Here is a 23,797-nt window from a genome sequence, read left to right as displayed (position 1 = left end):
CACTCGTACGTGCGCCTCGGGCATGAAAATAAGATGTTAAGCTCCACAGTGTATCCATCCATGGCACTTTTAAATGTTATTTTACAGTCTGCAAGTGAACATGCGCATAAATGTATAAAAAATATGTCACAGTTATTATCCCCAGTCCTGACACACAGTGTTTCCCCGCATGACTATACTGCATGCAAGCACTTGAACTTGAAATGTGACTTTAGAATTTGACCCTATAAATATGTATGCCAAAATGTGAGCACCGACTGCAGAATGCTGTGTGTTTGTTTCCTCTATGGGGAAATATCTACCAGGGCTGCACTGCTGAGATTGGCCGTATGATAAAGAGGAAGCTCCATGTTCTGAGAAGTCATTGCAGAATAGCTCCTTTATAACATAATAAATAAATATATGCCTGTGTATGTTTTTATGTAAAGGACTTGGGGAAGTTCATATAAATAATAACACACACAGGATAAACACACTGGTGTATAATGGTAACATTGTGGTTAAAGTGGGAAAAAGCAGAAGATGACTCATTGAAAACTTATACAGAAGCAACTAGAATATTTTTCCCAACTGAATATTGGTACATAGCAGACCCGCCCTATGACACATTGTCCGAGAACTGTGGAAGGAACGGTTACATTGGATGTAACTGAGAACAGTGAGGATTTTAGCTACTGGGGATGTAAAAACATAAGAAGATACTGGTATGATAAATGGTCCATGGTATGTGACACCTCTGAGTACCCTCATTGTAACACAGCAGACAACTGTGCAGATTTGATGCAATGCATCACTTCTAACCGGGGGTGTTTCCTCCTTGCTCCTGAGTGTAGTAGTGATTCTGTATGCTTCCACATGCTATACATTGCTAGCCCTGCACTCTGCACCCAGCCACCAATGTACTATACAGCCTTTCACAGTAGTCCCTGCCCCTGTACATACTTTAGATGGGACATTGCAGGACATTCTGGGCACTGCCAATACAGCATCCAAAAAAATCTCACAGACTCATCAAACTGGACTTGGGAGACTTTCTCCTCTCTAGTCATTGGCTTCCTTATATCTAAGCTTCACATATCCCTGTCCATCCACATTTATCTAAAAAGGGGAAGTTACAAACTTGCGGGTTTGATACTGATAGCATTAGGGAAGGAAAGCGGAGGCGTTGTTACTAAAAATCAACCGGACAGTTCCTGACAGTTCTTAAGAGGCCTTCTACAACTGACAGCTATTATGACTCAAAGGGAAGAGAACAAATGAGAGATATTAGAGCCCACTATTCTAGAATCTTAAATGCTCTTTTATAATCTTAAGTGTGAGTTCTCTTTTAAGCGACACTTACGACGAGCTGATAAAGAACCACGGCAATCACAAACAAGCAGATGTAATAGTTACAGCTATATTTAACCTATAGCCATATTGATTCCATACATATCAGTTCAATGAAAGTGGGACACGTAGAGACAGCCGGAATTTTTCCTGTTTCAGCTGTTAAAAACAGGGCTCTGATATTATTTCTTATCAGCCAGTGCCAGAGACAGGGAGGAAGAGAGATAAAGAGAGGAAAACTCCTCACTGAAACACATTGCACATGACAAGCCTGGATGTAGGAATGATGATATCAGCGCATAATCAGCTATCATGTGAGCGCGTTATTTAACTGCTATATAGCGAGCATCACTGCAAGCTATTACACTGTGACCGCTGAGAGCTGGATCCACACATTGCAGGCACCCAGGATATATTCCTGCAATCAAGACATTCCCTATCTATGTCATGCCGAATGTTTGAGATGATTGCAATGTATGGGCCAACAAAGGGAAGACTTCTTAAATGCTGTCAGCTGCTAGGAGAATGAAGGCTGTGTTTAATTTCAGGTTTTCTGCAAACTGTCATTCAGACACCATACACTTCAATTAAAGCTTATTTCTGGCCCTAAAATCATTTCTATAAATATGCCTCAACCGGAGTTTAATTACAGTTTTTAATCCAGAGTCCCAGTTTTGGAACATCCTTCTGCATCAAAGCAGAGGGCATTAAATCAGCCGAAAGATGATTAGTGAAAGAAGTACCACTCTTCAGCGCTTCCAGAAAACCACAGGAACATGTTGATCACTTACATTACACCTTCGCCTTTAAGCTATCAGATTCTTTGAAAAAGTTAAGAAGAAGGATATGCAAAGCTGCTGTTTTCTGCCATCTTTTGGAGGTAGCTTTTCCTTCAAGTTGGGTTGGTATTACATGGGACAATTATCGGCCGAAAAATAATTAGGGCGTCCGGATTTGAACGATAATCGTTTAGTGTAATAGCAGGCAACGATTAAACGACCAACGAGTGTTTGCTTCTCTAAGATGCCTTAGGGTCCTATTACATGGCCCCTATTACACGATCATTTAAGTTTACTGGACCTATTAGACGGCCCGATAATTTGGCAGTAAGGGCTGTATGGACATCGTTAGCGATGTCCATACAGCCCTTGCCCAAACACCTGACACTTTACCTCTCCCTGCTCCCGGTGTTCTCTTCTGGGCTCCGCAGCTGTGGGGCACAGGAGAGAAGACCAGAAGCGGGGAGAAGAAAGGTATCAGGTGTTTGGGCAATTGACAGCTGTCAGCCGTGCATCATTATTACACGTAGCAATCAATGGTTGATGACAATCGTTGTCCTCGGCTGATAGGCTGATAATTGCTCCTTGTAATAGGGTCCTTAGAACATGGCCAAGCCAGAATCCATCCCTACACATCAGTAGACAGCTGTTTCAGAATTGTTTCCCATTCCCAGAGCTGTACAGTTGTGAGACTAATGCAGTAATGTCATAGTGCCATAAAGATGTGTGGAGACTTTTAGACCATTCATGCTCTAGTGAGTATTCCGGGATGAAGTATATGTAAAACAGCTTTCTGATGTCACCTTTTGGAGATAGGTTTTTACCCCTTTGGTCCCACTTTAAAATGTAAAACATTCTTAGCTGCTCCTTAGTCGGAGGTGCCAACCTACTAGCTGCCATTACAGATTACCCAAGGGTTATAAATGAACTTTGCTAAACTTCTTAACATCAAATTTTCCTTGTAATGATAGAAAAAATATAGTATACATTACAACAAGCAGGAATTTCAAGAGTTTATCTTTCCAGATTTTTTAAGCTGTATGTCAATCCCTGAAGAATCTGTAATGGCAGCCATCTTGTTGTTGTCATCTATGTTCCCCCAACATAGACAGAACTACAAAATGATTAGGTAAACAGAATTTTTAGGACTTTCACAATTAAAAGACTTATGTTTTGCCTGAATGTGTAAGTGGCCAAAAGGATCACCAATCCCAATTCAGACCATATGGAACTTCTAGTGAAACAACAACCCCACTCCTCAATTAGGATCCCAAGGTGCTGGGTTGTAGAGAGTGATAATAAAATGTTATTTTCCTTTGTTCACCAGTATCACTCCAGTCTGAGGTTAATGTCACTCTGACTTTAGATGCTTAGCTTGTCATCCAATCCAGGTGTATTTAGAGGCAATTCTCACCTTCCATTGCTTTCTGTTCAGCCTCAATGACCCTCAAGGCAGAAGAATTCTCAGAGTGTAAGGAATCAATTACTTCCTGAGATACTTTATTAGAAGTCCACACTCCTCCTATCATTCAATGAAAGAGTGAGCGGGAACAGATAGGGAGGGGGGAAGCTCCAGGGTTTTGAGCTTTTGATACAAGCTCAGCCTGGACAATGGCATAAATGTCAGCATCCATACCTAGTCATGGGCAAACAGTGCCATTAACTCACTCATCCAGTGGTCTCCGCTGAGATCAAATATCAGAGGTATCCTGACAGACGTGATGACATTCAATCACAGCCATTTCTAAGGCCAACAACATTTCCAAGGGAAAGAAACCTTTATTTTTTCATTTTGACTTATCTGCCTCGCCTTGATCTGAACTGCCATGAAAGCAATAGACCTTAAAGTGCAAATGACGCAGAGACGGCTCTCAGCAAGCGAAGGGTTAAGTACATTTCTAATAAAGAATTAATGGGGGTTCTGATAATGCAGTTTACGAGGCCTTCGCCATGAGTTGGATCGGCCAGGGATGTTTAGATAACATACATCTCTACACATCTCTAAAAGCTAAGTGTAATTTAGAGAATGCGAGCTACCGAACCCCTAGAGACATACACTGACATTCCATAAATATACAGAAAGGGTCAATGCAATCCTAAATGCTGTGTATACGCAGTGCTGCCAAGCTGGCAGCCCGCCATCAAACGCAAAGCCCAGTGGATTTTGCTTAAATGTATTTTTGACTTTCATTTGGCGTGAGAGACATGTAGGAGCAAACAGGCTGTTCTGTGATAGGGGTTGTCATAGGTTTGTACAGGTTTGTTGATAAGACTTTATATCGGTCCTACCATCACACATTTCTGTGTCAAACACTTCCTAGTCTTTTGTTATAGAGTTATACGATTTGGTTAAATTATGTAAATCTTTCCGGTAGAAAGATGAAAATACAACCATAACCTTCATATACTAGTGCAGACAAGGGAGAACAGGATATCACTGGTAATAACGACTAGGACACTTATGTAACAGGTATATGCTGCATTCATTTCTACTCTTTAAAGGAGAACCCTGGGCACAAATAATATGCTGTGCTCTGTATAGAACAGTGCTTGGGGGAGGGGTACATTACACAAGGATTAGAAGAGGATCAAAGAGAGAATTCTTGTGTCATGCACTGCCCCTTTAGGCTATGTACTAGGCAAAACACAGCATTGCCCGGAGTTTTCCCTTAATATAAATCTTGTGGTTCTGCCATAACCATATATAATTACTGGGTGATACTACTTCTATCACTCTGCTTTATATATGTGTATTTGTTTTATTTATGAGCAGCATAGACAGTGCAGCATAATGCAGCCATGAAACACTTCTTGCTGTTAACCATCTAAGTGCATAGATCTAGGATAACATTACCACACTACCGATCTTTGTTCTTAGCACCTTTCAGTTCTGCAATTCTTGATAATTTATTCTGAGGCTCGATTAACACCTTCTCTATCAGCGTTGCGTAAAATAACAATTTGCACCTACATTTTAGCCTCTCTTGGTTGCTTTAGCACCTCATTTGTAAAAAAACGATATGGATCATACAACTATTGTAAACCTTGCTATGACTGATATATTTTTCACTGTTTATGAATTATTATACGCATTTAAGGCCTTTGGGGTGCGGGCTATCGGCCAGAGTTGTAGCAAGTTTGAAGATTTCTAATATTAAACCATTAGGGTATGTCAGCATTCCAATTAGCCATTGCAGACAATGTAAAGATCCGACCGGAGCCGCACTTTACATTGTCTGCACAGTCAATTTCGTGCGGCCGCTATTCAATGAATAGCAGCCACACAAAATTGACATGTCAGTTTTTTTATGCGGCCACATAGAATCCTGGCCGGAGTGTATACAGTGTGTATACACTCCGGCCAGGATTACATAGAGTTTAATGTGATTGGCCGCTGTAATTAAATAACGTCCGTTGTTGCAAACCTGCAACAATGGCCATTTTTTTATGAAAATATATGTTGTGTGAACGTGGCCTTAAACTGTTAACATTACGGTGGGTTGTTATTATGATAAGGACCTTTAGTCAGTTGACTGGTAAAAGCATTTTGTATACTCAATCACATCATTTTCTCCTAATAAATCTGCATATTATATATTAGTAGGAAATATGTTACATACAATACTGTGATTTAGTGATGAGCGAATAGTGAGATATTCAAATATTCGATATTCGTACAAATATTCCGCGAATAATCGAATATTCGATCGAATATTCGATCCCATTAAAGTCTAAGGGAACAAGTATTCGATTAGTGAAAAACATCTATTTGACAATTTGGAGGGTGAAACTGGAAGCTGGGGGATTTAAACGCTTATCGAATATTTATCGAATATTCGCGGGATATTCGTACGAATATCGAATATTCAAATATCTTACTATTTGATTGAATATCTATTCGATCGAGCAGTATTTGCTCATCACTACTGTGATTATATGTCTAGCGTAAGATACAAATATTCCTTTACAAATGTAGTGTTCATACTATAAAACTTACCGTATGCTACTTAGTAGGCATGGGCCTTGGCATTTCAGCAAAACGTACAGATGCAAACTGGCATATATGGGTCAGGGCATCAATTATTTAGGAATTACGGTATTCTAACATGAGAACTCATTTACAGAAGACAGTGAAGTTTACCCATTCCATGCCAAAAAAAGACATGTTCTTTTTTACATTACTTACCCTGCCCATTCTATTCCTTTGTTATAGTGACCCTATACAGTAAATTGCATAACTTCTAGAGTCATGGTTTGGTATTGAATGGGTTAACTAATTTATATCTTGAAGTTTGATTCTCCTCCAAAACCTTTAAAAGGCGGACTGGTGTGATGACTTCATCTGTGTATTGGGGATTGGAAAAATGCACATGCTTTAAATAGTGCATTGTGAGTAGTGGGATCGACATTCTCATGCTGGGCCAGAAATTCTCCAGTGTGCACGGAAGATCAATACTGATCAATAGCTTAGTGCAGGGTCCTGAGAATCCTCAGCCCAGCGGGTCATACGAGGCTTCTGACTAATCTATAGAGTAATGACATCATGGTGTCTATGCTAAATATTGGAATAATCCTGGCAGAAATACTACCCTGTATGTGTGTATGTGTGCATATGTGTGGGTATATATATATGTGTGGGTGTATGTGTTCACAGAAGCTTGTATGGTTGAACAGAAAACAACGTCTTACTTGCAATCATGTTTTTCTATTTCGAAATGAGGATTGAAGTTGAGCACTATCTTCTGGTTGGGCTCTGGCGCACTGACCACCCACACGCAGTTCTGATGAGAGGGATAGTCATTTGGATAACCCGGCGAGGTGATGTAACCAGCGACTTTGGCATTTAAACGTCCTCCACATGTATTCACTAAAAGAGATTGATAGAAAAAAGGATTATTCCAACAGAAATCCTGACCTATCCGGTGTTATAACACAAATAGTTACGGATTACAGGTTATGTTTGAGGCTCATCCCTGCCATTATATACTAGACAAATGACATAATCCCATTGTCTACTATACTGTAATTGAGAGCCATACCAACAGCCATAGTATACCAAGTTTGGAGCAGATTTATATTTTAATAATATTCTAACTTTAAATTTTCACTTATGAAATGATTTTTGCTAAGTATAGAAGCTTCAATGTTAATAAACAGAGATGCTGGAGTTCCTACTGTATAATATGCTACTGTACAATACTCTGCTGTGGCATTATTAACAAACTAAAAAAAACAGCACATAGACAATTGAAAACACCAGGGAACTGGGAATTAAAAAAACACTTTCCATTTAAAGCACCAGGGACATTGAAATTGAAACACACCTATTAATGATTGCATATGCAGAAGCTTTCCCCCGCTTATAGAACAAAGAGATCTGTACTGAATCCTGACAAGTCCCCATCACATGGAAGTTTTATATATTCAGGATTGTTTATGCTTTTGTAAGCTTCTCTCAATTTCCCTCCAAATGACATATTTTTTCGGTATCATGATAAAAATATGTGAACCCTCTAGTAGTTTGATCTACCAACAGATATATCTTTCAGTTCCTCTATACACATGTTAGCTGTGCCTAGTTTAGTGTGCATACTTCTGAACTGCCCAGCCATCTTCCTGGTCTGCCCATGTGCCGCTGATGTTACAGGCCATGCGCCTTCTTTTGTTCTCAATCATTGTTGACATCGGCAGAGCATGCGCAGATCAGGAAGATGGTGCGATCATGCAGGAGGCCGGGCAGATCAGAATATTCTTGGAGAAAGGGGTAATGAAGTGTTGCCAGAATGTGGCACCAACGCCTCACCACAATGACACTCTTTGACTCTTGATTACAGTTAGAAAATCGATATTGTACAGCCCCTCTCCACCGACAGAACAACCACAGTTAACCTGCTAACTGATGTAATACCTACAGCGCACTCTGGTTGGGTAGGGTACTGATAGATTCCCTTTAAGAAAATCTTTCTATACCATGATACTAAATATAAGATAGGGCTAGATACTCAAAGTACAGCTCTTCTTTTACCCAAGTTCCATAAAACCAAGATCACTCCAGTAAATTGTTTTACAACCAGACAGCCCATAAATTCCCCTGTACTTCCAGATGGAGCATAAATTGCAGGTTTGATTGTTTGATTGTGATAAAAGACACTTCCTTTCTAGTGTTTACCAGAGAACATAGAGAGTGCGATTTCACTGGACTGCACATCAATTTCCTGTTGGATTCCGTAAATATTAGAGTTCAAGTTCAATGCCAAACCTGAGGAACAGATAGTTATAGAGACTTTGCCAAGATCTATTGAAATATTACTTTGTAAGAGCAGAAGACACTTTCTAAAAACATTCCAGCCTGGTCAGATTTTTTTATAAAATTAGTTTTTATTTTACTATTTAGTTATTGTCATTTTATAGTTCTGTGCAATGACTGTCTTATCAGTTATACATGGTCAAATGCCCATCCGTTGCATGTTCTATTTGTTGCAGCAGACAGAAATATGTAACTCTAACATGTGAACATAGTCTTACTATGTTATAAACTGGGGGGATGGGGGTCAAACTGGTTGATGAATGTTACATGTGTCTCATGGTCAGGGAAGACAAATATTTCACATGGCACATTCCTTCACGGTCTATGTATGAAGTAATCATAAAGCGTGTCTGATTCTGTCTAATGTGTATGGGTTCTGTTAAAATAAGAATCTGTTATTTACTAACAAGAACAATCAACTCAAATGATCCTGATGTGGAATCTCCAAGGGATTTCTATGGCATGTGGGTTCATTTGGGTTCTAGGCAAACCTCTTGGTATTTTTATATTTTTTTTATTAAGGCCTATTGACTTTCACATGGAAAAAGTATTCCAATTTCCTTTCCTATCTTACACTTTTAAAAACATTTTTTAATAAACATTGTTAAACATTAAACATTTTGCTTAATTCTGCTTGTACAGCCTCTAGAATGATTTAGGAGTCCTTTATATACTTGGACACAGCCTATGTGATTCCCTATGACAGGCTGCCTGGTATTTGCTGTACTCTCTTTCTCCAGCCACTGTGAGCTACCCTCTAAGATTTCTCTCCTCCCTGTTCACTATCTATTATCTCTAACACTAGTACAAAAGAAAGGCCGTGAAATGGCAGAATTGTCTATCTCTGAGTAGAAGCTAAATGGTAGTCCCTTTTTAATGAACATTGTATGAAAAGTTGCTTTATTTGGCAGTCAGAAAACAAAATAAAAACTAAATCTGCGCACAGGTGTCCATAGCCTGTCCATGACATCACGTCCGATAAGTAGATATTATTGTGAAACGCGTTACCAAACAAATCTCAGTTTGACATTATCATATCCGTTTAATTCTTCTGACAGACATAACCACTTTCCAGAATTTGTGGCTTTTTAAATCTATTTTTTTTTTACGCGGAGAGTAATGAAGATAATAGCCCAGAGACTTTCTCATAAACTGGAGGTAAAATTCAGCGAGACACATCATGCATACTGGTGTCTTATGTGGGGAAAAAGAGACTTGCATTAAATTGACATTTCTCTGGTAAAACAAACTGTATACTGTATTTTAGGAAATCACTATCAATAAGCTATTGTCCTTTTAGAAATCAGTAGAATGTGATTTTGCACACACACACTCCCTTCAGGATGAGCAGTCTGGGTGAGCCCTGCGCTTCTTATCTGCTGTCAAATGCTGTTTCGCTAAGCGATAACGAGTGTCGATGCTTGTTATATATAGCCGTGATTGACAAGTCCTGCTGCCTCTAAAGATCCCAAAGAAATACAATTGAATGTGAAGAAATGAAGCGCGGCTCAGCTTCCAGGTTAGCTTATGGGAGCTAATTACATTGTTAGATTGTGGACACAAGGCGGCTGCTGTATCCTGACTGACTGACGGGTTTAAGCGAAGAAATGACAGGTGCCTGTGTACACCAAACCTCATCACAGACATATAAAAACTATAGGTCCTTCTGACAAGAAATGTCTTTAAATGCTATTGAAAGGTTGGGCCTCATCTGTTATAATCCCTCAGTAGTCTCTAACCTATGGTGTTCCAACTCCCAGCACAACTTGCAAGCATACATACTGTTCAGCTCTTCACCACACTGTCCCAAGAGTGTGCACAGAGGCATGGAGTAACACAGTTAAATCACCAACAGAAGGACGTTTACTCAGCAGCTCCAATTTGGGTAAAACAATATTTTATTTTGCGAAACACAGTTTTGGCAACCCACTAACTCCAAGGCATTTCGGGTGCTCTAGAACCTATAGTCATGCTCTAGTCATGAATAAGGACCTAGAGGACCCAAAACGCTCGGAGTTGTGTTTTGGAAACAACTGGAGACCCACGGTTTGGGGATCATGAGCTGAATGATCACTTAGGATATTAATCCTATAAGTTCTATCAATTTAATGAGATCCCATAGTTATTTATGCAACAGTGTATTTGTAGTGTTACTATCTCCTATTATGGTAACTGGAACCCCAGAAAAACTACAGGCACAACATTTTGATATTGCAAAAAGTACAAGAACGTTGACTATTTGTATAGTCCTGCAAGAAACATTTGGATACTTTTGTTTGCCAGCAAAGATAAGGAAATGTTGACAAACCATGGTACAATCTTATGACTTTTTCATTAGTCAACACTTTGGGCTTGGGAAACAAAGCTGTGGATATCGGTGCATATGGATATTAGTTACGTGAAGGCAACCTAGTCATCAGTCTATGAATTCTCCTTCCAATGGTATGCATCCATGACAAAACAGAAAATCTCTATTTATGGCTTTGTCCACACAGACGTAGGTGAGCCCATAATGTGGGGTCTGTGATTTTGGGCAACTCACAGATTAAGTGCCTGCAATCACAGACACATCTGAAAGGGATATGGAGAGTCTATGGAGAAATGACCGCAAAATGGGCCATATAAGTGCCAGTCCTACTTTTTTGTGATTCATGGTTGTATGTATTGGCCAATAGATTGTAATGTGTCCTATACAGTTTGTACTTGAAGGTCAACAGTTGCAGACTGCAAAGTATAGCTGTGTGGACAAAGCCTATGGCTATGTTCCCACAGCATTGTTTTGTTGCCTTATTTTGGACGGCTGGCAATTTTTTGCCTCAAAATCCAAAGATATCCAAAGATATGGCCACAAAACGATGTTGTGTGAATATAGCTTTTATCTGTGTTTCCAGATCCTGAAAAAGCATGTACCATATTGTTTCCATATTCTAACACATTCTAACCTATTGTAGCAATATTCATACACTTAGACACAACGTCTTCATGGGCTGAAAATATTTATTACCTAACACTTTTGGGTGTGATCCATGTCATATGCACTTAACTTAAATTTGAAATTCAGGAATTACCCCAGTACAACTAATGGGAATTTTGGTGCTGTCAAAATGAAACCAGAATTTTGACAAAATCATTGCACTACCTTGGTTTCTTGAGAACTGACCAAGCTACAAGCTCATGCATAGAAGCACAGGATAAAGAAAAACATAAAAAATCAACAGGATATTTCACTACAGCAATTTCTTTCAGTTCCCATATACTGAAGCCAAGAGTTTACGTCCATAAACTATTTTCGGTTTGTTTGTTTCGTTTTGAATCAAGCTAATTTTTCACATTAAGACCATTAATGCCACATAACCAGGTTACCACAGCTGTGACTCCTATGTTTTATCATTGAATTTCTTTGCCATAATTCCCTTGCCCATTGAATGCCAACTTTGGCTCTTGGGGCTTTACAATGTGATTTTCACATGTGACAAACTCATGATTCACATTAATGAATTTTGACATTTATCAAGTACATAAAGCTCACATGGCTGGATTTATTAAGAGGCGAACACATATCCATGGCGTATGCCAGGAGCATAGTTGGTAAATGTGCCCCTTTATATCTACAATTACTATGGGACATATGCTGAAAGATATCATGAAGACCGTACTTGTTTTCAATTAGGCCCTGTCCCCTTTTCCCTGGCCAAATTCACTAAGAGGCGCATCCCTGTTATTGAATCCAGCTGGCCAGGTGCCTGAACCTGCGCCCACCATACCAAATCTACACCTGCCTCCAGCAGGTGTAGATTTGGATCATGATAAACACCTGTGAGCAGGCATAAATCATGATAAGTGAGGCCTCCTCCCCACCATGCTGCGCCCCCCCGAGCTCCCACTGCCCGCCCATTGGGCGAGCGGGGAATACAGCAGGCATACGCCAGGGAGAAGGGGCAAATCTACGCCTTCTCCCTGACATACGCCTCGGGTGGGACCTTCATAAATGTCCCCCATCATGAGCAGTTTTTAAGGTACATGGGAGAAAGTGTATGTGCAATAAAAAGTATGTGCCTCTAACTCCTTGCTTACTAGAAATACATTGTATATGTATAGAATTATTTGTAGAATCTCCTTCAGCTTCGTGGAATAAAAAGTTGTTTTTTTATATAGAAGAAATAACAAAAACTAGTGACTTTAACAATAATATTAAAATGTTAATTATAGTGCACAGTTTGCACACAGACTAAATGAGGAGGGGGCTTGCAAGCCGGCAATGTATTTTTTTTTTTCGTTCTAAACTTTAGAACTCAAATTACACAAGGGGATGGGAAAGAGAAAAACACACAAAAGAAGTTCTGAAAACATCTGGTCGGGTTCCTATGGGAAATAGTGCAAAGCCTGCCAAACATTAACAAACCAATCTCCTTGCACAAAACAACTTTCCGTAGCGCAACACAATGAGTTTCGTCTATTAAATGTCCCCTCACAATATCTCACCTGAGTGTGTAGACAGGTTGGAGTCTTTACAATGTCACACTTTGCTCAGCTACATCTAATCCCTTGCTAAAATGCTAATCACTTCTCCTCCAATTGTGTTTTACATACTGCAACTGCAATGAAAGTCTGAGACATTTTAGTGAATTGAGTAAAGACTTTCACACCTCATACATAGTGCTTTCACCAGTTGCGGCATTCCATGGAACTTCTAAGCCGTACTCAGCATAATGTTGGTCTGTTAGCTAAACAACGGCCGATTCTGATAAGCACTATCTGGACCTGTGGTCTTAGTCATAACCTCTCTGTTTTCTGGATGAATTGTATTATTGTTGTGTCCAATGTGTACAGTATGTGGTTTTGTTCCAGGACCCTGATAACATGCTGAAATGGTCTGTCTGATGTTTTGCGCATGATGCACCAGCTGTTGTTCATTTCCACAAAGTATTTTAACTCCTTTGTGGCTGTTAAGAGCAAAGCTGGCCTGTCCTCCTGGGATCCCTGTGCGCTAAATAGCAGAAGAATTATTTATAAAGTAGTACTCACGTTCATTCTTAGTTTAAAGATCAGTTTACCGTATGGTTGATTTAGGTGTCAAATCTTTAAAAAAGACCCCAAAGGTGTATTTTCTAAAAAAATTTAAATTTTTAAGGTTTCTTTTTCTCTAACTTTTATTTTTATTTATTTTATTTTTTTTGAGGGAGAAAGTAGTTAAATGACAGGACAGTGCAATAAAAGGGGTTAACTGAGACATTTTTTTCAGAAAATAAACAAAATTCTAAATAAAGCATACTTACCTGCTCCAATGCCCTGCTGTTTAATGCTTTTATTTCTTCCTGCTTCCAAAGAAGTGACATGGACTAGGCAGTGATTGGCTGAGCGGACATCTGCTGCAGGGTTGGCACATCATTGGTAGCAGGAAGAAGTTAAGAGCTGCAGTGACTGGGAGACATTAGAATGGCAGTAGAGGTGGATTGGGGCAGGTGAGTATACCCCATCCCTGAACATACATAACAAAATGCCCTATCAGGCTTACTTATCCTATGAAGATTTTTTTTTAATAATTTCAATGTTGGAAATGGCTGAAAAGTTGTCAATGACATAATGACAGTTGTCTAGTCAGCTGCATTAAAAAACTAGCACATTCAAACTAATGCCAACATACTCTAACATAGTAAAAAGACCCCGTTCTTTCACTTACTCTTGTTAAGAAGGCCATTTGTCATTGCAACAAGGCATTTTGTGAAATTCTTTAAAAAGTTGTCAGACATAAATCTTTAAACTACCCCATGGGTGGCACTGATTTAGCTACTCACCAGCCAAAGATCAATCTATGCTTCTTTTTTTTAAGAATTATTCAGCTTCAAATTTCCGTCTCTAAACTAAACAAGTCTAAACAAATTTCCTATAGCAGGCTGAACCGTCCAATGTGGGTCTGCACGCAAATACGGCTGAGGAACAGTAAGCTTTTTCTCACAGTGCTTTACAGTGGTAGGTCTTGATCCTTCGTGATACTCTTATATAAATATTTACATTGTGTGCCTCTTAATGGGACTACTATTTCCCTACACATTCAAAGAACTAAATGTGAAGAATATGAATAGTATGGAGTGTGTCAACCTAGGACATATGTTTCATAGTACATATGTTACTACTTCATGCTTCATTTAAAGCCATAATAAAGACAGTAGGTGCCACTAGATTTATGGTCAATCATGTTAAGGGGCTGTCGTAGTTTAAAGGGGCAATAAGGTATTAAGAGACAAGCCTAGGGCAGCAGATGCCAAGATTGAGGATTTTACTATGCCCACTCCTTTGTCGCCCCTAGAGAGAAGTGCTGCCAAAGTGTCTAGCCGCAGTTTATCCTTATCTCACTATTAAAGCAATGCATATTCATTCAAGCATGCATGTTCTGTATATGGGGGAGTTGCAGGATACAGCTGTCAGTGAGTGTTTGTCAGGCAACTATCTTACATGTATGATCAACATAAGTGTTAGCTGGCACAGCCAGATGCTAATGAAGGGCTAATATGGGCATTTAAACTCATGGATGTGATCTGAGGTTTTTCCTGTGTCAAACAAAGTGGATAAATATTGACCGGTTTGCTAAAGATAAAGGCGGCTGAATTCTGCACACATAGTGGTAAAGTGTTAATGCCCTGAATTATTTGTTAATGCCTCACTTGACAAGGCTTAGGGACGGAGCCGTTCCTGATGTGAATTTGCATTAACTCAATTGCAGACTGCTTTGGCCCAAAATGACATTAGAAATATATATTAAAAATTAATGTCGGTAATAGGTTATGACTTGGAAAGAATTTTTGCCTGAAAAGATGTCATCTTCCCTAAAGCCACCTTGTTCTGCCTCCATTGTTTTGTATCTAATTGCATGTCATAGTAACTGAATAATTGGAGCACCAAGATAATTATACTTGATGCACTTTTAATTCATTTCAGCTTTCTTCCTCACCAGCTTGTGTGCAGCATGACTCTGAGCAACAAAATGTAAGAAGATGACATCGGACAGGCTGTAAAAGGCATTCATTTAGTGACATGATAATTTATCCTTCCCCCCTTGCGCGATAACTGTGGCGGCTGATTTCCTAGCACTTCATCAAACAATATTAAAATTCCTGGAAATGATAGAAAATGATTTAAAAGTTGCTGAATTGGAAGCTTAGTAAATGTAGGAACTATACAGTCTGAATGTGGAGGATTTCAGATGAGAGAATTAAAAAAAAATACTATTTAATTTTTATTTTAATTAGTTTTTTTTGGACTAAGGCGCTATTAACACTAGCACAGTGCCTTCTATTTGTATAGGAGACAGGACTGATCAGATAAATTGCTTTTGAATGGACTCATAAGGACCCTGGTGAACCCTACTGACTTTACCTGGGTCTACCGGGCTTCCAATATTTTTCATGTCAAGCATACCACTGTATGGTAACCTTACTGGAAGCCTAAACCTAATATTTTATTAACTCTATGGCAATGGATTTGCTAATGGACATATTAGGGAAAAGGAAGTATAATGACCTGTGCCTAAAGGCAGAAACTGGGCCTAAAATTTAGGAACACCAGGTATATAACATAACAGGTTGTGATATGGCCAAGCAGAACACTTCCGTAACTGTACTGGTATTACTGGTCATTGGGTTTGCGGGTATACCATACCATTTACAACAAACCTATTGAAGTGAATGTGAGTTTAAATGGCTTAAAATGTTCATTTAATTTTTTTTAAACTAAAGCTTTGATGAAATATTCTTCTTCATGTAATTTCATCTGGTGAGAATCAGAGTTTTTGTAATCTCATAAGACAGACAAATGTAATTTGGTTAGAACAAAGTAGATGATATAATAGTGTTAGGGAATGTTTATATCCTGCTTTCTCCGGACATAACGGCTAATATAATTGTACCGACAATAATGATGGGTCTGGCATTTCAATCCATGGTCATCTCATGTAGTCATTAATTTATTGGTTGAGATACATCAGTCCAGTCAGCATAGCAGATAAATGGCTCTCCCAGACAATCGCCTGACCAGCAGCGAGGACAGAAATGATTGCATCATGGAGGGAGGGGGGGGGGGGGGGGGGGTCTGTATAAAGATGACTTCACATATAATATGAAAATTCAACATCTATCTTAAGGCCATGTTCACATGGCATAAGACACCGACCGCGGCACAGAACGGCCGGTGTCGGACAGAGAAGATTATGCCAGCCAGTACTGCAGTACCAGCCAGATGATCTTCACTTCTGATGAATTAGGATGCTCGTTTCCGTGCGCGCCCACATCCCCATTCATCTCTGCACACAATGGAGGGTGCGTCCAGAGCTGCACACTCCATTGTGTAAACTGACAGGTTCCCTGCGGCCGCTACTCATTGACATGTCAGTTTCTCGTGTGGCTGGATGGAATCACGGCTAGAGCGTATACTATGTGTTTACGCACCGGCTGGGATTCCATTCATAAATACAACGTATGTTTTGTATAAATCTCAGCCATTGTTGCAAATTGCAACAAAGGACGTGATTTATGTAAAACATACGTTGTGTGAACATGGCCTAAATCAGCAAAGCAGACCCCAGGCCACATCCCCTAAATTATCAGGCCCCAGACCTGATGCCTAAACTATCAGACGCCAGGCTTCCCAGACCTGACCCTTAGTTATAGACCTCCAGACGTGAAAGTAATCTAAATCTAAACTTTCTAATCAGATCCAAACCCTCTAAATTATTACATTATTATCTCAGACCATACCAATTTTATTTTACAGTAAGCCATCCTTTTGGCTTTTTTCATTTAATTATGAGACTTCACAGCCCAGACAGGACCCCAATAGACTTCATCTATGTCTCCTTTCCAGCTTGATGCCAGACAGTGTACAACCCACAAAGTTTTGGTTGTGGTTATTGAATTAGACCTTAAACCTTTACTGACATACTGATGTCTATGGTTCAGGTGACTCTGTGTCATGATCCATGCACTTTAAGTCCTTACTTAAAATAATTATTGTCACTGCATACTAAATTATACAGTACATGCTGGAGAAGGTGTGAAGTGGCTGAGTGCTTTCCACAAAGCTTAAGTGGTACTGAATATACTATGAATTAATGCTAGCTAGCAAATCTAATGGTTTGGGTCTTCGGGGAATAGTGCTGGAAGTGAACAGGGCCGTTTTTATTCCCCACAGAGGAGAACACCTTCCGCCGGCATTAACTGCTAATTAGAAAGACTTTGCAGTATTCTTTATCGTGTCTTATATTTCTGGTGATTAATATAACAAACCATATGAGGAATCTTATTTTGCTAACAGTGTTACACTTCTGCAAATGATATTCCACAACCAAGATAGAATCCTTTTCTTCCTCCCTGAGTTGTGCATTTGTTGGCCTGCTCTCTCAGACACGCCAACTCAGACCACAGTAATCCAAGCGTCTGTTCCTTCAACTGTGCTCCATGCAATGAATGTTTCATTCCCCTAGAGAGTCTCGGAGAAGCTAAGGAAAAGGCAGGAATAGATTTCTTGAAGTCATTGTTGGGGATTGTGACCTCCCTTGGGTGACTGCTTATTACTGTAAAAAGCGCCGTGTGACATCATGAGCTACTGCAAGAAGTCCAGCTGACAGCAACCTTACTGACATAATTTAATGAATCAAAACTTCAAGCAGCAGAATAATCCACATAATGGAGCAATCTAGGTGCATTTTTTTTCTTAAACTAGTTTTTCATCCAATTTCCGATATCATGCAGAGATTTAGTGACTATAAATATATATATATATATATATATATATATATATATATATATATATATATATATATATATACACATAACTAAAACTACACCAAAAAACCAAAGCACTGGTTTACATGACTTCCACCGCTTTTCTGGCCCTCATGTGTCTTGCTCAGCAAGGGGGTATGGTTTACTAAGAAGTGGGAATAGCTTCAGTAAAGGCCCTATTCCACCAACAGATCTGACAACAGATTATCTGCCAAAGATTTGAAGCCAAACCCAGGAACAGACTATAATCAGAGAACAGGTCATAAAGGAAATACTGGATTTCTCCAATTTTCAAATCCACTCCTGGATTTGGCTTCAAATCTTTGGCAGATAATCTGTCGTCAGATCTGTTGGTGGAATAGGGCCTTAAAAAGGGATCAGCTTAAATGCACAAAAAAGTTAAGACTTTTTGATGCACACTTTTTAGTGTAAAGCTAAGCCGACTAGAAGATCCACAATTAGACTAGACAGTCTAAAAATCCACTAGGTGTTCAAACAGTTTAAGACACTGTTAAAAATCTAGCATATCCTTATGGTGGCCTTTTGTTGATTATAAGCGTTCATAAGAATGTTGCTTTCTGATCTAGAAAAAGCAGCAATCAGACGACAAGCGAGAAAACACTTGGCGGCTGATCTTTTGTTCAGCACCTAAAACAATTGTTATCACATGTGTAAGCAGGTGATATGTTGCCAATAGAGATGAGCGAACAGGGTTCGGGTTCGAGTCGATCTGAACCCGAACGTTCGGTATTTGATTAGCGGGGGCTGCTGAACTTGGATAAAGCTCTAAGGTTGTCTGGAAAACATGGATACAGCCAATGACTATATCCATGTTTTCCACATAGCCTTAGGGCTTTATCCAAGTTCAGCAGCCACAGCTAATCAAATGCTGAAAGTTCGAGTTCGGATGGACTCGAGCATGCTCCAGGTTAGCTCATCTCTAGTTGCCAACAATGATGGAGTTAAAGGGTCACACAAATGATTCAGAGATCGTTTATGCAGCCCGGCCTGTGACTAACTGAGCCATGTAAATGCTTATTGGATAACTGAGATCAGCGCTCATTATTGTACACTCACTGGTCCATATAAAAGGTCTATTAGCCTGTCTACTCTAAGTTTACACTGTCTAACAATTAGACAATTTTGGATTCCCCCCAGTGATGAAACAACAAAGAAGCCATAGAGAATGTGAGTATCTCATCTTTTCTCTGACAGATTTATAGCAGGGAGATATTGAGGGAGATCTGCTGCTCTCTGCTTTGCCTCAAAGAAATGAACCTATTTATTACACATGTAATATGTGCCACCACACCGCTGCAACACAGGGAGTGGTCACAATGGTCTCAATAGGAGATGAAGATCTGCAGTGGTCGTCTTCTAACATAACCATTTAAGCATTTGGAGGGTGGATCCTCACCTATAAGTGTAAATGAAAATTCTTAAAAGGAATAGCATTCATTTATGTATGGTAAAAGGCTTAGAAAAACATGGCTGTTTATTCTATAAACAGCACCCCTCTTGTCCTCAGTTTGGGTGTGGTTTTTCAGTTCTATTGAAGTAAAGAATTGTAATACCTCACATAACCTGGGGTGGTGCTGTTTTTTTTTTTTTTTTTTTTTTTCAAGAAAATAGCTGTGTTCTTTTTACCCTGAATAAACCCTTTAAGTCACATATACAACATGCATAATGCAATTATAATTTATATATAGTTGCCTACTTGTGCAATGTTACAAGTATATAGGGATGAGTATAGCATGAAAGTAGGATACTGAGAATATATATATATATATATATATATATATGTATATATATATGATACTGCACAATGGTGACCTGAGTGAAGGTTAGTGTTTATAACTGAGCGGCTTTACTAGCATGCCAGAACAGTGATTGAATGGCTATACTCCTACTACCCATAAAATGTAAGGATCAGTAGTCTACTATGAAAGGGATATACAGATTTGCAAGGGCAGAGTTGTGGAGGCAGAAGCAAAATCATCATAAATCCATATTTTATTAATTGGAATTAACTAAGTGACCACCCCACACTTTCCTGGCAGGAGCATGTAAAAATCCATATCACATGCCTGGTGGATGAAGCAACAGAGACATTACATCACATTTTCCCCACAATGAGATGCTTTTCTTTATTCTATCAGATATCCAGAAAACCCTTTCTGGGGAGATCTGAACCTCAGGAGAGGTACTTAACACTGTTAAGCCTCCATTCTCTGTACGATCACCAGCCAGGCTCTCTCCAGTCCAGGACACACAGGGGGATATGGTGTCTAGCATAGTGTGTCTGTTTTGTTTTAGCTCTGTAGTAGATATTACATATTCTGAACAACGCTCTGCACATCCTGGTGTATTGCAAATCATCGTATGCAGGCTGACTCACTGCAAAAATCCCCAGAATAATAAAATCCATAAAACTGAAAATACAAGATGTCACGAAGAACTAAGCAAAATATGTAGAATTGCAAAAACAATCTAACTGTGCAAAGAATAATATAACCATACAAGGGCCAGGCTACCAACCAACAGGACAGTATACAGGCTAATGTAGTCACAAAGGAAGATCAATCCATACAAAGGACAATCTAACAATGCAAGAACCACCCTTACCAAAAAAGAGACCAATTTAACCATAAAGAGACCAATAACCATTCAAGGACCAGTAAAACCACCAAGACCATCTCACCATACAGAGACCAATCTAACCATACTGAGACCAATCTAATGACACAGAGATCAATCTAACCATACAGAGACCAATGTAAAGAAATGGGACCAATCTACCCACTAAGGACCAATCTAACCAGTCAAGGGCCATTCTACCTATACAAAGGCCAATCTAATGAAACAAGAGTTTAACCGCACAAGGATCAATCTAACTATAGAGACTAGTCTAACCATACAAAGTCCAATCTATCATACAATGATCATTTCAACCATACAGAGAGCCATCTAGCCATAGAAAGAACAAGCCAACCAAACAATCCAACCATACAAGGACCAATATAACCAAAAAGAGCCACTATAACCACACAAAGTCCAATTTACCCTTATAATTACCAGTCTAACCATACAAGGAACAAGGTAATCATACAATGATCAATCTGCCTACAAAGACAAATCTATACACCTGAGAACTGGTCCAACCATCAATCCAACCGCCTCAAGACTAATCAAACCATACAAGGACCAATTTAAATACAGAATTCATCAATACTATCCACAAAAGGACCAATAAAACTGCACCAGTCAAATCTAACCCGAGAAGCAGGCCAAACCAGAAACATAAGGCCCAATCTAACCAGAGGCACGTGAAATCACATAAAATCTGTTATTTATCATTGACTGATTTATTCAGGGCCATCTACATGCTATCTACAGAACCAGAAGAAGGGTGCGTGACTTAGGTGGTTCTGCTTAGTTCTTTTGTCTTACCCAAACCAATGTATTGTTACAACCCTCAAAAAATTATTCTGTGCGATATGATGGTACAGGTAGACAGCGAAGCAGCAGTGTTTGTTCAGGGGCCACGCTGAAAAGTCAGATCACAGAACATTCCTTCCGATACTTCAGATGATTAAAGAGGGACACTTAGGACTTGATGAAGGATACTCTAATGTGTTCCGGGACTTCTCTGTAAACCCTACAAGTCTGTCACTTACCCTTTGTCACAAGTATCAGTTACCTACAGAGTCGCATACTAAAAAGCACACACACCATACATATAAATGTAAACTTATTAGAAATATTTCAACAGTTCTCATAAAATTGCTTCTGTGTGTCATCTCCCTAACCCTAATATATGTAGCCACATATATGTATATTGTTACAGCTATATGTATATTGTTTAGTCAACCTATTTATACATGATGTGGTCCCATAAATTTTTCAGAATTTTTTAGTTGATATAATGTAGAACGCATACAGATAGCCACGTCCTGGGACGTTTACACCACTGTTCACGTATCTATCTTGAAAGCCTGTCCAGTTTTGTAGCCAATGTGTAATTATATATCTTGGGTTACAATGTGTCATTGTGAGAACAGGGAACTGTAGGATATTCTACAGCAACGCTCAGCCCACCCTTCCCTAGAGGAAAAGGAGACTTAAACACGCTCTGTTCTTGCTATCGACTCTGGTGGGATTCACAGATTTCACTTATTGAAGGTTTATTTTTACACTGCAGCTGCACCGTTGTAAGGTCACATAATTTGGCAGCCGTCCCAGTAGTTAGAAATTAATTTTTTCCTTTTTAATACAAACTGGTATCCCCCAAAGGATTAGATCAAGAGCCTTATCTGTACTTGACAGTTTCCTAAACCCCCAGAAAGAAACGTTTTATTCTGTGAGGGTCTCTACAGTGCAAGACCACAATGCTTTGCAACATTGTGTTGTCAAGAACACTGTATTAGAGGGGTCATCCCATAGGTGCCCTATTCCTTAGATTGACACATTGTAATCGAATGTTTGCAGCTCTGTAATAATCTGTAACTGGATATACACGTCCCATACCCTAATAATAACCTCGTAGAACCCGACTGCATTGTTTTCTTCCTTAATCTAATTCTGCTTTATTTTCACAACTTGCCAGCTGTTCCCTCCATTTTCGCATAAGCGCCGTCTTGGTTTTCTGGGCTTTATTATTTAATGGCTCTTAACTTGTATTCTACAAATGTATTTATGTGTTCTAATATTTTATTGTTTGATATGTTGTCACTTTCCATTCAGCTTGAAGGCAGTGTTCATGAAATCCTGAAGAACTTCATAAAAAGCAATGACCTAATATCTTGTAGTTATAGGAATTGCATGAGTGATGCAGAAATAGGACAGGGCTACAGCTTGGGATTCCAAATTCCTTGCATCTCTCCTGGCGTCCCATCGGCAGACTGCAGCAGCTTTATGGCAGTCTACAGTCTGTCTCCTTAGTATAGGTTAGCACAAAGGAGAAGCTAGGCAACTGTGTAAATTACTCAGTCTATCTATGTATCCACTTGAAGTTGGTGATGTCCATTATCTTTCCATATATAGTATTTCAAGGGACTGCTTGGATCTTTCAGTGGAATGGCCTGAAATGGAGGTTTGACCCCCAGGACCTCTGTGGTTCAGCAGAACAAAGGGAACATGTTGCTTGCTCCAATTCTGCGGCCCCTTTACTGTTTATGCAGGCACAGCACCTGACACTACAGCTCAGCCAATACAAGTAAATGGGGATAAATGGAGCTAAGCAGCAGTACCATGTACCGCTATACTTATGTGTATAGCAATTTGCTTGAACAAACAATGAAGCATTTTGGCAGATCTCCAGCCAATGCTGTGACCCCATAATTTTGCTGATTATGAGGGTCTCATTGACTGGACCCACCATCATACATCTAAAAACAGGCCATAAATGGAAGCCTTGGGCAATGTGCAGTATGCAGACTGTTCAATGTTCCACCTAAACAATGGAGGATGGGTTCATACACACTATAAGTGTTATCCATCGGGAAATTCTCTTTCTATACCTCTCATTAGGGCATATAGATCACTTAGAGTAGTCAACGATAGTCATTTATTCGACTGACCAGCATGTAACACTAGATTTCACTGTA

The 23,797-nt window shown here is 39.4% G+C and overlaps 1 protein-coding gene across 2 annotated transcripts in view; it reads right to left on the bottom strand.

The window, feature by feature from the left end:
* The window catches only part of NRP2 (neuropilin 2), a 95,065-nt gene that overhangs the window by 64,027 nt on the left and 7,241 nt on the right, over positions 1 to 23,797 (bottom strand). For both annotated transcript variants that reach the window (XM_069983422.1, XM_069983424.1), the window contains exon 2: positions 6,798 to 6,975. In XM_069983422.1, the coding sequence (XP_069839523.1) occupies positions 6,798 to 6,975 (178 nt within the window). The remainder of the gene's footprint in view (positions 1 to 6,797; positions 6,976 to 23,797) is intronic.

This window comes from Dendropsophus ebraccatus, chromosome 9 (genome assembly GCF_027789765.1).
Source record: "Dendropsophus ebraccatus isolate aDenEbr1 chromosome 9, aDenEbr1.pat, whole genome shotgun sequence".
Taxonomy (NCBI): Eukaryota; Metazoa; Chordata; class Amphibia; order Anura; family Hylidae; genus Dendropsophus; species Dendropsophus ebraccatus.
Note: the sequence above shows the minus strand (reverse complement) of the source record. Positions and strands in the feature narration are given on the sequence as shown.